The 13,297-nt window shown below is 38.9% G+C and overlaps 1 protein-coding gene across 1 annotated transcript in view; it reads right to left on the bottom strand.

The window, feature by feature from the left end:
- Nucleotides 1–8,090: 8,090 nt before the first annotated feature.
- ROPN1 (rhophilin associated tail protein 1) overlaps nt 8,091–13,297 on the bottom strand; it is a 28,927-nt gene continuing 23,720 nt past the window's right edge. The window contains exons 5-6 of the mRNA XM_030330180.1: nt 8,770–8,945; nt 8,091–8,280 (exon numbers count right to left, since the gene is read on the bottom strand). Of these exons, the coding sequence (XP_030186040.1) occupies nt 8,214–8,280; nt 8,770–8,945 (243 nt within the window). The 3' untranslated portion in view covers nt 8,091–8,213. The remainder of the gene's footprint in view (nt 8,281–8,769; nt 8,946–13,297) is intronic.

The following is a 13,297-nucleotide window of genomic DNA, read 5'->3' as shown; positions in this document are numbered from 1 at the left end:
ATTTTGAAAATCTTAATTACAATTAAAATAAAAACTCAGAAACCTAAAATCATACTGATTTGGGGAAACTGGGTATTTAATAAATTTAGCTTTGTATTGAATTAGACTTGAAAACCTCTCCCGTCTTCATCCTTCTATAAGTGTTTAACATATTTACTTGAGATTACAGGGTTTTTTCCTTAAGCTGACTTGATTTTTTTAGAAGCTTACATGGATTTTTCTTAATACATGCTTATTTTAGAAAATATAGATAAGAAATAAAAAATCACCCATAATCCCAAAGAGTACCACTGTTAGCAGTTTGGTACATTCCCTTCTAGACTTTTCCCAACTGTGTATATATGTATAAATATATTACAACAATAGGATATGATGCATATTACTGTGAGTGTTTTATATCTCATCAACATCGCTTCTCAGTAATTTACAATTACAAAATGGCTGCCTGGTGTACCATTTTTCTACTGTTGGAATTTTATGCTTCTCCCCTCCTTTTTGTTTGTCTGTGTTTTTTGAGTTTTTCTTTTTTTCTCCCTTTTAAATTTTTGAGGTAATCGCTTCCAGGGTTTTTTGTTTTTATTTTCTCAAATGTTTTTTTATTGTGGCAAAATACACAAATAATAAAATATACCATCTTAACCATCTTTAAGCGCACAATTCAGTGGTACTAAATGCATTTATAATATTGTACAACCATCACCACCATCATCCCCAGAACTTTTTTCATCTTGTGAAAGTGAAATTCTATATGCATTAAACAACACCCCATTCTACTCTCCCCAAAAGCCCCTGGAAACCACCATTGTACTTTCTGTCTCTATGATTTTTACTAAGCACCTCATATAAATAAGATTATACAGTATTGATCCTTTTGTAACTGGCTTATTTCACTTATCTTTAAAAGTTTGTCCATGTTATAAACATATATCAAAATTCCGTTCCTTTTTAAGGCTAAATAATATTTCATTGTGGCGTATATAACACATTTTGTTTATTTATCTGTTGATGGACACTTGGGTTGCTTCCATATTTTAGCTATCATAAATATTGTTGCTCTGAACACGTGTGTACCAATATCTCTGCTGGACCCTGCTTTCAATTTTGGGGGATATATATTCAGAATTGCTGGATCATATGGTAATTCTATTTTTTAACTTTTTGAGGAACTGCTATACTGTTTTCTATATGGCTGTACCATTTTATATCCCCGCCAACAGTGATAAGGGTTTCTAATTTCTCCACATTCTCCCCACCACTTGTTTTCCATTTATTTTGTTGTTTATTTTTTGGTTTTGGTAGTAGCCACCCTAATGAGGGTGAGGAGGTACTTCATTGTAATTTTGATTTGCATTCCCATAATGATTAGTAATGTTGAACATCTTTTCTTGTGATTATTGGGTTATTTGTGTATCTTCTTTGGACAAATATCTGTTCAAGTCCTTTGCCCATTTTCTCTTATTCTGTCAGTTGCCTTTTTACTCTCTTGATATTGTCTTTTGATGTACAAACTTTATTTTCGTGAAGTTTTCAATTCATCCATTTTTCTTTTGTTGCCTGTGTCTTTAGTGTCATATCCAAGGTATCCATGGCAAAGCCAATATCATGAAATTTGCCTTATGTTTTTTCTAAGATTTCTATAGTTAAAGTCTTATTTGTAGGTCTTTGATCTAGTTTTAGTTAATTTTTTGTGTACAGTATCAGCTAAGGGTCCAACTTCATTCTTACATGTAGCTATCCACTTTTCCTGGCATCCTTTGTTCAGAAAATTATGCGTTTTTCATTGAATGGTCTTTTGACAATGTATGTAAGGGGTTATTTCTGGACTATCTACTCATTGGTCTGTATATCTGCCATTACCCCTGTACCATACTGTTTTTATTACAGTTTTGGTAACAAGTTGAAATCAGGAAGTGTGAATCCTCCAGCTTTTTGTTCTGTTTCAAAATTGTATTGGTTATTCAGGGTCTCTTGAGATTCTATATGAGTTTTAGGAAGAGTTTTTTTTTATTTCTGCTAAACTGTCACTGGGATTATGATAGGAATTAAGCTGTAAATCTCTTTGGGTAATACTGAATCTTAACAATATTAGGTATTTCATCCATGAACATAGGATGTGTTTGCATTTTTTAAATTTCATTGAACATAATTTTAAAGTTTTTATTGTACAAGTCTTTTACCCTCCTTGATTAAGTTAATTCCTGGATATTTTATTCTTTTTTGAAGACTATTGTAAATGTAATTGTGTTCTTAACTTCCTTTTCAGATTGTTATTAGTTGTAATATAAGTGCAACCAATTTTGTGTGTTGACTTTGTATCTGTTACTTTATTGAATTCATTTATTAGTTCTAACAGTTTTTTGGTAGAAACTTTAGGGTGTTCTACATATAAGATCACATACTCTGTGGACAAAGATTATTTTACTTCTTCCTTTCCAATTGAATGTGTTTTATTTCTTTTTTCTTGCTCAATTGCTCTGGCTTGAACTTCCAGTACTATGTTGAATAGAAGTGGTGAAAATGGGCATTCTTGTCATGTTCCTGATCTTAGAGGAAAATCTTTCAGTCTTACCATTAAATATGATGTTCACTGTGAGGTTTTCATATATGGCTTTTTATTATGTTGAAGTAGTTTCCTTCTATTTCTATTTTGTTGAATGTATTTATCATAAAAGGATGTTGAGTTTTGTCAAATGCTTTTCAGCATCAGTTGAGATGATCATGTGTTTTTTCCCCCTCCATTCTATTAATGTGATAAATTATATTGATCATTTTTCATGTGTTGAGCCATACCTTGCATCCCAGGAATAAATCCCACTGATCATGGTGTATAATACTTTTTTTAATATGGTGATGAAATCAGTTTGCAAGTATTTTGTTGAGGATTTTTACATTAGTATTCATAAGGGATATTGGTCTGTAGGTTTTCTTATAGTGTCTTTGGCTATCATATGAGAATAATGCTGGTTTATGAAATGTGTTATGAAGGGCTCACTCCTCTTCAGTTTTTTCGAAAAGCTTAAGAATGATTAATATTAATTCCTATTTAAGTGTTTGGTAATATTCACTAGGGAAGCCCTCAGGTCCAGGACTTTTCATTATTAGGAGATTAAAAAAATAATTTTTAATGTTGTTATTTTTGAGAGAGAGACAGACAGAGAGCAAGCAGGGGAGGGGCAGAGAGAGAGGGAGACACAGAATCCGAAGCAGGCACCATGTTCCAAGTTGTCAGCACAGAGCTGGACACGGGGCTTGAACTCACAGACCACAAGATCATGACCTGAGCTGAAGTTGGCCGCTCAACCAACTGAGCCACTCAGGTGCCCCTGTCAGGAGATTTTTGACTGCAGCTTCAATCTCTTTATTACAGGTCTATTCAGATTTCAGTTTCTTCATGATTGGTAGTCTTGGTAGGTTTGATTTCTGGAATTTGTCCCATTTAGTGTAGGTTATCCAATATGTTCAAAGTACTCTTTTATATTTATTTCTGTAGAATCAGTAGTAATGGTCACTACTTCATTTCTGATTTTAGTAATTCAGTCTTTTCTCTTTTTTTCTTAGTCCATCTAGCTAATGTTTTGTCGATTTTGTTGATCTTTTGAAAAATCAACTTTTGGTTCATGGATTTTTTCTAATGTTTTTCTGTTCTCTATCTCTGCTTTAATCATTATTCTTACCTTCAGCTAGCTTCAGGTTCAGGTTTTTTTTGTTTTTCTTTTTTGGCTCCTTAAGTTGTAAAGTTAGGCAGTTGATTTGTGATCTTTCTTGGTTTTTAATGTAAGCATTGTAAATTTTTCCCTAGCACTACTTTTACTGTATCCTGTAAGTTTTGCCATGTTCTGTTTTTTTCATTGAGCTCAAAGTACTTTCTAATTTCTCTTGTGATTTCTTTTTGATCCATTGGTTAAGAGTATGTTGTTTAATTTCCACAAATTTGTGACCTTCTCAGTTTTATTTTGATATCTAACTTCATCCTGTTATAAGTGGAGAAGGGACTTTGCATGATAATCTATCTTTTTAAATCTATTGAGACCTAATTTGTGGTCTAACATCTGGTCTATTCAGAAAATGTCCCATGTGCATGAAAGAATGTGTATGCTGTTGTTGGATGGAATGTTCAATATATGTCTGTTAGATTTACTTGGTTTATTGTGTTACTTAAGTCCTGTATTTCCTTATCTTCTGTCTAGTTGTTGTATCCATTATTGAAAGGGTGGTATGCATGTCTCCAACTATTATTATATGGCTGTTTATTTCTCCTTTCATTCTGTCAGTTTTGCTTTATCTATTTTGATGGTCTGTTATTAGGATTATTCAGGACTCAGCCCTTTGAGCCTGTTGTGGAACTTTAGGTCCCTCTAGTGTCATGGTTAGTGACTCTGCTTAGTCTAGGCAGTGTTATAATTTACAGCATTGGATCAATGGCTTTTCCAATTGGCTCACTTTTGAAGTGTGAAAGTGTCTGTTCATGTCAACCCAATTTCAGTTTATAGAAAACAAGCAAAGTTGCAAAATATATGAAAATCTAAAAACACAGTTATGATTTATAGCCAGGATATAAGAATCAAAAAGTAAGAAGCTGTGGACTGGATTATAAATTACATGTTGGAAGTATGAGCTTGGTTCTGCTTAGAAAAATCTGAGACTACCCTGTTGCTTTTCCTCAAGCCATTTAGTGCCTTGTGGAATTATTTGTTACCCAAAGGTCTTAACCTTTTTTGATCATATACAATTTTGAAAATTTGCTAAAAGCTTTGTATTTTTCCCCAGAAAAATGCTAATGTGCACATTTCATATATATATACATATATAGTACTCATATGTATATATATAATGTGCACATTTCATATATATATATATATATATATATATATTATATATAGTTATCAGAAACATTCAGGAGCCTCTCCAAGGATTTTAGGTTAAGAATCCTATTCATATGTAATTCAAAATCAACTTTCCACATGTGAGTGTCCAGCTCCTATTGTAGGACCCTGGTGATCTTGGATGTTGGTTAACTAGGGATGGTGAGGTGTCTGATTAAACAGTGTCAAGGGGAAAGAGGGCATGAAGCACAGAGAAAATGGAATTGAGCCATAATCTTTGCATTTCCCACTGAAGCTTTAAATGTATCTGCAGTCTTCACTTTAATCAAAATAGCTTAATTAGGAAGGAAAGAGCCCACTTCTTTTCTTTATAAAATCCTGATTTTATTGCTTCCTGAATGTTTTTCTTTTTAAGGAGAAATATAAACCATATGTTACAGGGGTCTCAGTTTGACAGCTTGGCTGAGGTCATGCTAGGATTCAGTTTTTTCTGGTTATAATAGGAAGGTTAATGGAAAGGATCTGACAAGGGTCTGTTGGCATCAAGGACCAAGAAAACCCCCTTGGAATGATCTCATCACAAGGAAGAAACCATTGGTTTGGGACCATGTGCCAGGTTTGAGGGTCAAGTGTGATTTTAACACACACTGTCAGTCACTTACTGCCTGCCCTGCTGCCCCTACGGACTTGTGCCTAACCCAAGGAGAGAAACAATAGCGATTAAAATGCTAAAAATTTTTCTTTACTGAAATCTCTGTAAGGTATTGCAGCAGTTGTTGGTGGTACCCCATGCAAATGCCTTCAAAAGCTGCTTATTGTAAACACCTAGGACTTCCCACCTGAGAGCATTTTTTTTTTTCTGCAGCAAAAGGAGCGAGCTCAGGCCTTAAGCCAGGCAAGTAAGTTAATGCCCCTGGAAACAGCCCTCAATGACAGAGGAGAACTGGGTGAGGAAGCAGCCTGTAGCCGACGATGAAGAGCTTCCTCGTCCCTCAGATTGGGATAATTCTTCCATGTGTTCCACCCTGTCTCCCAGAGTCCTCCAGCACAACTGGACTTTAGGGATAACTGCCTGGTAACACACTGTCTATTGGCTTTCTTTCCTTCACTATATTACTTTTCCTACTCCCTTTCCACTGTTCCTGAAATCACCTCCCAAATAAGCTATTTGCACTTAAATTCTTTTTATTTATTTTTTATTTGCACTTAAATTCTTATCTCAGAGGCTGTTTCTGGGGAGATACTACTAAAAGCATTGAGCAAACAAGACAGCACAAGGTTGGAGTCAGAAAAGCCTGGATGCAAATTCCTTCTCACCAGTGCAGTGAACAACTTAATTTCTCTAAGGCGTTTCTTCAGCTATAGAATGGGAAGAATAGTACTGACTTTACAAGGTCAGGCTGTAAAGAAAATTTATATAAAGTGTTGTGCATAGTGGCTACCCACAGTAAGTGCTTAATACATGTTGGCAATTGTCACTGATATAGTATTTATAATATTGTTACTACAGCACAGCACAGGCCAAGGCCAGCTGTTTTTCACCTTTGGGGTGACTGCTGAAGTAGGTTGATTTGGCTGACGTGCTATAAAGGCTGTCTCTGATGAGCATCTGTGGCTTAGCGGTATCAGTGGCTTAGAGGAAGCATCGCCGCAGTGAGCAGGGCAGGAGAGGAGGAAAATGGCAGACATCAAGTTAGAAGATGAACTAGTGGCACTGCTGACTGTGCTCAGTTTCAGTGGGTGGCTACAGTACCATCAGTGACTTCATACATGGGTCCAGTATTCACTTTGATGGCTGGGGTCGCATTGCCTCACTCTTGTGGGATTATGCTCAGGGCTCCTGAGGTTTAGTTTCTAATTTCAGTCCGTTTTCTCAGACATACAAAGGCCCCTTCTGCTTTCGTCTACGACCTTAACTTGTCTTAGGCCCTTTTAAATTGGGGCTATTCCCTCTGCTCCCCTTCACTCCCCACTCCCAGGCAAGATCCTATTTGAACTCTTTGGTCACAGTGAAAGAGAAATGGAGAGACTGAGGCAGGTTAGAGGACTTCACACTCATTCCCTAATCCCAGTTCATCAGGGTGCCAGGTCTCACCTGCAGGGCTTCAGCCTTTTCCAGCAGCCCTGGGTCCAGGAGTGGATAGACATGATAGGCCTCTTTGGCTAAGATGGCAGACAGCAGGGACAAATTGCTGTTGCCCACCCCTGCAGGTGCAGCTGGATGACCGTTGGGGGAGAATGTGTTTCAGCTCTTTATTCTTTTACTCTAGGCCAAAATAAAAGACCTGCGGTGACGTCCCTTCACGATCTTCTCTTATTTATCTTTACTTATTTTACTTTTACTAAATAGACACATTTCTCCCCAATTCAGTAGGAAGATATGTGTATATGAAAAGGCATGCTAACCTGATTGTTACACAAAAACAACTTTTATGAGAGAAGAGTATTACAGAAGGAAGGAATCCAGCAATCTTGGCACATCTGGCCTTAAGAACAATGACCCTATAGCCTGTTCATCTCGTCTGCTTCCTGGAAGAAACAAAAATCTTCCAGTGACCATGTCAGAGGTCTTGAACTCATGCGGGGCAATTCCCAAGAGGGACCCATTATATCTGTATCTGGTGTCAGAGAAATCTGCTGACGTTGACACTTTAATACTGACCTCTGAAACATGTTATAGTACATCTCAGTGTGACTTACATTAAAGTGATTTAAGTTCATAAGGGCAGAATTCAGATATGATTTATTTGTATATGCCCAGAAGCCAGCATATTTCCTAGCTGGGTTGCCAGGTTTAGCAAGAATACAAAACAAAACAAAGCAAAATACTGAAAAGTTATCTGTTTATCCAAATTCAAACTAACTGGGTGTCCTGTATTTTGTCTGGCAGTCCTATTCCTCACATAAAACACATAGATCCATCTAATCCTCTCAATAATACTGGAGAGTGAGTGAGTGAATGAATGACGAGCATCACACCCACAAATGGAGAACTAAACTGGTAAAAATGTGGGTTGACCATGTAAAAGATATTTACCTAAGTTATGCCTAATAGTCACAAAACATCAAAACTGTGTCTGGTTAACGTTCTACCTTTGAAAATCTGCCAGCCTGGCTTTGACTTGAGATACATTTTCTATCCACGCTTTGTTAGCCACTTTCATTCAGTGTCCATATGGGAAGAATACTAATCTTCTGTTAATGTAGGTGTTTTGTTCCAACAATTTTACATCTTAATTCCACACATTTCTGGTTTCACATGTTTGCCTAATTGTTTATTAGTGTGTACCAGTTGTACAAGAAAATTGACATTGGATGGCACGTGGGATTCAGTCATTCTGAAGCTCAATCATCTCTGTATCTTCCTTTAAAATTGCCAAAACTGTGCTTTTACTCCAGCCGAACCCTGGGGTTTTGGGTAAAGTCGTTGACCTTGATTAAACCATCAGGACCAATTCTGTTTGGGAAAAATATATATCTGGGGTTAGTTCGTTTAACAATCAGTCTTAAGAAAGACAATACATTAACTCTCTCACTCCAAGTGAATTCTGCTGTGGCTTCTGCCCTTATCACCCTCTTTTTCTCTGACCTCTTGGCCCCCTGCTCCTCCCCCTCCTCCACTCCTACCCTACTCGTCAAACCTGAGTGTGAGCCAGAATCATCTGGGGGGCTTGCTAAGACGCAGATGCCTGGGCCCTGCCCCTGAGTTTGTGACTGGGTATTTTAGGCAACAGCCTGAGAAGTAGCATTTCCAACCCCTCACCAGAATCACTGTCCTATGCCATTCTTTTTGCCCTTTCCCCTTTGCTTTTGGGTCCTTATTTCTTGTTCTTCACAACATTTCTCTGTTCCAAGGCAGTATAATGTAGTAACTTCCCTATATCTTGGCCTGCTATGTTTGTTTTATTGGTATTCTTTCCCCTTCAATGTGTAACAGTTTACTTACACTTCCTGTTCAATGTAGTTCAGCATTCGGCTGACGTGTGAGGCAGAGATCTCCCCATCCACTTCGGCAATATATGTGTACAGAAACTGGAAGGTGCTAAATGGAATCCGGGGAGGTCCACAGTCATGGTCAGATGATAACACTTCACACACTATCTTGAGAGTTTTGGCAATGGTCTATAAAGCCATAAGATAAAATGAGAAAAAAAGTCACTATTCCAAATTAAATTCCTAAGATGAGTTTAGAAGCCAGAAAGAAAACAAAAATATTGCTCTCATAAAATGAAATGGGAATGATGTAATACTCTGGAAAGCTTAAATATTTTTTACCCCCAAATGTCATTTAATTCGATCTAAAAAATATTGATATCCTGGGTGTCTTTCTTTTTTTCCTTTCCTTTCTTTGTTGGAGGGATACTCTCAAGGGACTAAGTTTATGAACTGCTCAATACTTTACGATATTTATTACTTTAATCAGAATAACCTCACAATTTTTATATTATAAAAAATTAAAATTATTCTTATTGCTTTCCAATCTTACCTCTAAAGAGCTGAGGTAATTAGTCTAGTTTATATGCTCCAGCAGTCTGTGGAACAATGCCACAGTAGGGGCAAGGAGGGAGGAGAAGGTGAGTCCTGGGAAGATAGGAGTACTGGATACAGGAAAAGTGACACTGAACATTAAAACCACTTCTTCTAAAACACGTAGATCCATCTAATCAGAACACCTACTATTTTTTTTTTTTACATTTATTTATGTTTGAGAGAGAGAGACAGCGTGAGCAGGGGAGGCGGAGAGAGAGAGGGAGACACAGAATCTGAAGCAGGCTCCAGCCTCCAAGCTGTCAGCACAGAGCCCAATGCGGGGCTCGAACCATGAACTGTGAGATCATGACCTGAGCCGAAGTCGGATGGTCAACTGACTGAGCCACCCAGGTGCCCCAGAACACCTAGTATTTTTTTTTTAATTTTTTTTTATTTTTTGAGAAAGAGTGAGAGAGAGTGTGCATGCCTGCAAGCAGGGTAGGGACAGAAGGAGAGGAAGGGAGAGAATCCCAAGCAGGCTCCACGCTCTGCATGATGCCTGACACAGGGCTCGATCCCACAACCCTGGGATCATGACCTGCGCCATAATCAAGAGTCGAGCACTTAACTGACTGAGCCACCAGGTGCCCCAAAACACCTAGTATTTTATATGACATAACATTCACCTTGTTGTTGCTGGGAAAATATTAAGTAGATGATGGATTCCAGAAGGTTTATGGTACAGAAACAAACACTGCTTACAATGAAACTTGAACATTTAAAAGATCATGTTCAGAACTGAGGTTTTACTCACCTGTGTCTTTAAATAAACCTACTGTTTATATAAATTTCACAAGTGAAAAAGTTGTGAAATTATGGGATAAAGGAAAGAAGTGATTCAAAGAAAGGATTGTTTAGTTCTGAATTAGCAAAGATAGGTCAGCAAAAATGTCTTGATGGTTTACCAAAACAGATGATGTGCAGATTATCCTTAAAAACCTTCCAGGGATCAGTGAAAAATGAGTCTGGAGTGGTGAACTGGGTGTGCCTGGGTGAAAGAAAAGGCAGCTGCACTATCTCCCCAAAGGCTGGCCAGCACAGTTCTTTCTTTGCAATTGCTATTAGCTGTTCTGTTCCCTTCCTCCCCCTGAATATAATGGAAGTCTCAATAACGGTTCTTTAACTGGTGTGTGTTACCCAGGGGTGTAAATGGGTATGTCAGGAGGTATATGAGGATGCTGAGTAAACTTGGCCATCTTCCTAAAAGTGACAAGTGATTTAAACATTTTTTGCATTAACTATTAATTTTAATTGATTGAATATTTACATTTTGTTTCTCTGCATTTACAAACATTGCCATTTTATGAAACAGAAGCATCAATGCACATGAATTTTAAAATGATAAGACACATTATGTCAAAGAAATTTTGGTTTGCAGTAGGCCACTTTCATTGACTCTCCCCTGCCCTTGGGAGTCCTCACCTGGAAATCCTGTGAAGTGCTGTATGTGGCAGAGGGCCAGGCACTTCCAGGAAGGAGGGTGAGAGGCAGGCAGACAAAAGGCTGGGTAAGAGGCTGTCAGGGAGAGGGAGGGGCATGTACTTGACATGACGTCAAAGGGGTTTGGGGACTCTATGATCTCCATTCAGGGCTCATCCTCTCTCCTTCTCTTTAAATAAATAAAATAAAAAAAGAATCCCCTACTGCCTTTGTTCTGCAGACTCATCCAGGTGGGGGTGCTGTTAAGGGCTGAACTGTGTTCATCCAAAATTCATATATTGAAGCCCTAACCCCAGGACCTCAGAATGTGACTATATTTGGAGATGGGGCCTTTAAAGAGGTAATTAAGTTAAAATTAAGTCATCAGAGTGGGCCCTAACCCAATAGGACTGCTGTCCTTATAAGAAGAGGAGATTAGGACATAGAGACACCAGATATATGCATACCCAGAGGGACAGCCATATGAAGAAACAGAGAGACAAGGGCTATTTACAAGCCAAGGCGAGTGGCCTCAGACACCTTGATCTCAGACTTCCAGCCTCCAGGACTGAGAGACAATAAATTCCTGGTGTTTAAGCTGCCCAGTCTGTGGTACTTCGTTCTGGCAGCTCTACAAGCTAATGCAGGTGCTTTCTACTCTAAATAGTATCTTTTGCTGATCACTCAAACACAAACCTTTAAGCTCTATTGTCTTCATAAGATTTTAAAATATTTTAAAAGATTTAATACATGGATGAATGGGTAAAGAATTCTCTGGACAAGAGTTTTTTGGAAAACTTAAATAAATCTAACATAAACAGGGATCTGCCTTCTGTTGCACAAGATTTTTTTGGTCATGTGGGGCTCTACTTCATAAAGAGAGCCTTTATAAGCATTTTCTGAGACTCATTTTCAAACCCAGAGGTGAAAGGCTCAGAAAGTGAATCATTTGCTAACAAAATATGTCCTTCCTTCCAGTGAACACAATTACACGATCTTCCTTTTCTATAACCAGTCTCAGTGGAACAGGAGGTAATATATGCTAGTCTAACGGAAGGAGTGCTGAGAGAGAAGAGGAATACAAGTCTGCGTGCCACAGTCTTTTGAATCATGAGTGTAGAGCCAGAGAGCTCAAGAAAGTACCTGCTATCTAAAATTCCTGCCAGTAGACTGTAAGGAGGGAAGTGGTTTTTCTAAATGGCACCAAGATCATGGCTGGCTGGTGAATTGGCAAAGGAAGGAGGAAATTCCTGGGCTTGCCTCTAAGGATTTATGACTTAACTAGAATGCAAAGCCTCCACCAGACTGATGGCTCCTACCTCCACTTTTAAGTTCCTAGCAATAGTCCAGCATGAAAAAAATGGGTAAAATGGGCCTATTCCTGGATTCACAGAGCACCTTTTATTTACAGATTAGCCCTTTAGACTGACTTCACCTCTAGGTGTTCTATGATCTTGGGATGAGGAGGGGCACAGATACCTCAGGACCTCTCAGTATTGGAGGAGCTCACTGTTATCCAAAGCCAGGCCTGAGGGTATCTCAGTGGAAGCAGAGAAGGGGGAATAGAATCACAGAATGTTAGAGATGAAAGAACTTCATGGAACATCTAATTCAACCTCCTCATTTTAAAATTTTCAATGTTTATTTATTTTTGGGACAGAGAGAGACAGAGCATGAACGGGGGAGGGGCAGAGAGAGAGGGAGACACAGAATCGGAAACAGGCTCCAGGCTCTGAGCCATCAGCCCAGAGCCCGACGCGGGGCTCGAACTCACGGACCGCGAGATCGTGACCTGGCTGAAGTCGGACGCTTAACTGACTGCGCCACCCAGGCGCCCCTCAACCTCCTCATTTTAGAAGGAGGTAGAAAGATACAATTCCCCTCATGGTTTCTCCTCCCCAGCTTGGAGGCAGACATATCAAAGTAAACCTAAGCAGCTGCGCTGTGAGCTAAGCAGAGGGAGGAATGGAATTTAGCTTTCCATAGTTACTCTTGGTTCCTGTGAGGTATGTGGACAAGGAAAGGACTCACACACCTCACCAAGGGATGTGGGAACCCCTTTCTTTGGTGGCTTTGCAGTCCTGAAGTCACTCTTTCCCTATTATGCACTCTGCTGCCATCTTGAAGAGTGGGGTGGTGTGAAGAAATCTGAGAGGCTGGGCCTTTGCCTCAAAGCTGTTTCAGTTACTGCGTCAGACTAAAATTCCTGGACTAGATCGAATCTACTTATTTTCTTACTCAACCCTTTGTGGGTAGGGTAGACCAGGAAAATCAGAATTAACTACAGACAGGGGTTCCCGGGTGGCTCAGTCGGTTAAGCAGCCAACTCTTGGTTTTGGCTCAAGTCATGATCCCTCAGTTCATTAGATCCAGTCCCGAACTGGGCTGTACAGTGACAGTATGGGGCCTGCTTGGGATTCTCTCTCTGCCTCTCCCCCCTCTCTGTCTCTCTCTCTCAAAATAAATAAACATTGAAAAAATAACAAACTACAGATAAAATACAGTATGTTCCCCTCTCCTCACCC

This window comes from Lynx canadensis, chromosome C2 (assembly GCF_007474595.2).
Source record: "Lynx canadensis isolate LIC74 chromosome C2, mLynCan4.pri.v2, whole genome shotgun sequence".
Taxonomy (NCBI): Eukaryota; Metazoa; Chordata; class Mammalia; order Carnivora; family Felidae; genus Lynx; species Lynx canadensis.
Note: the sequence above shows the minus strand (reverse complement) of the source record. Positions and strands in the feature narration are given on the sequence as shown.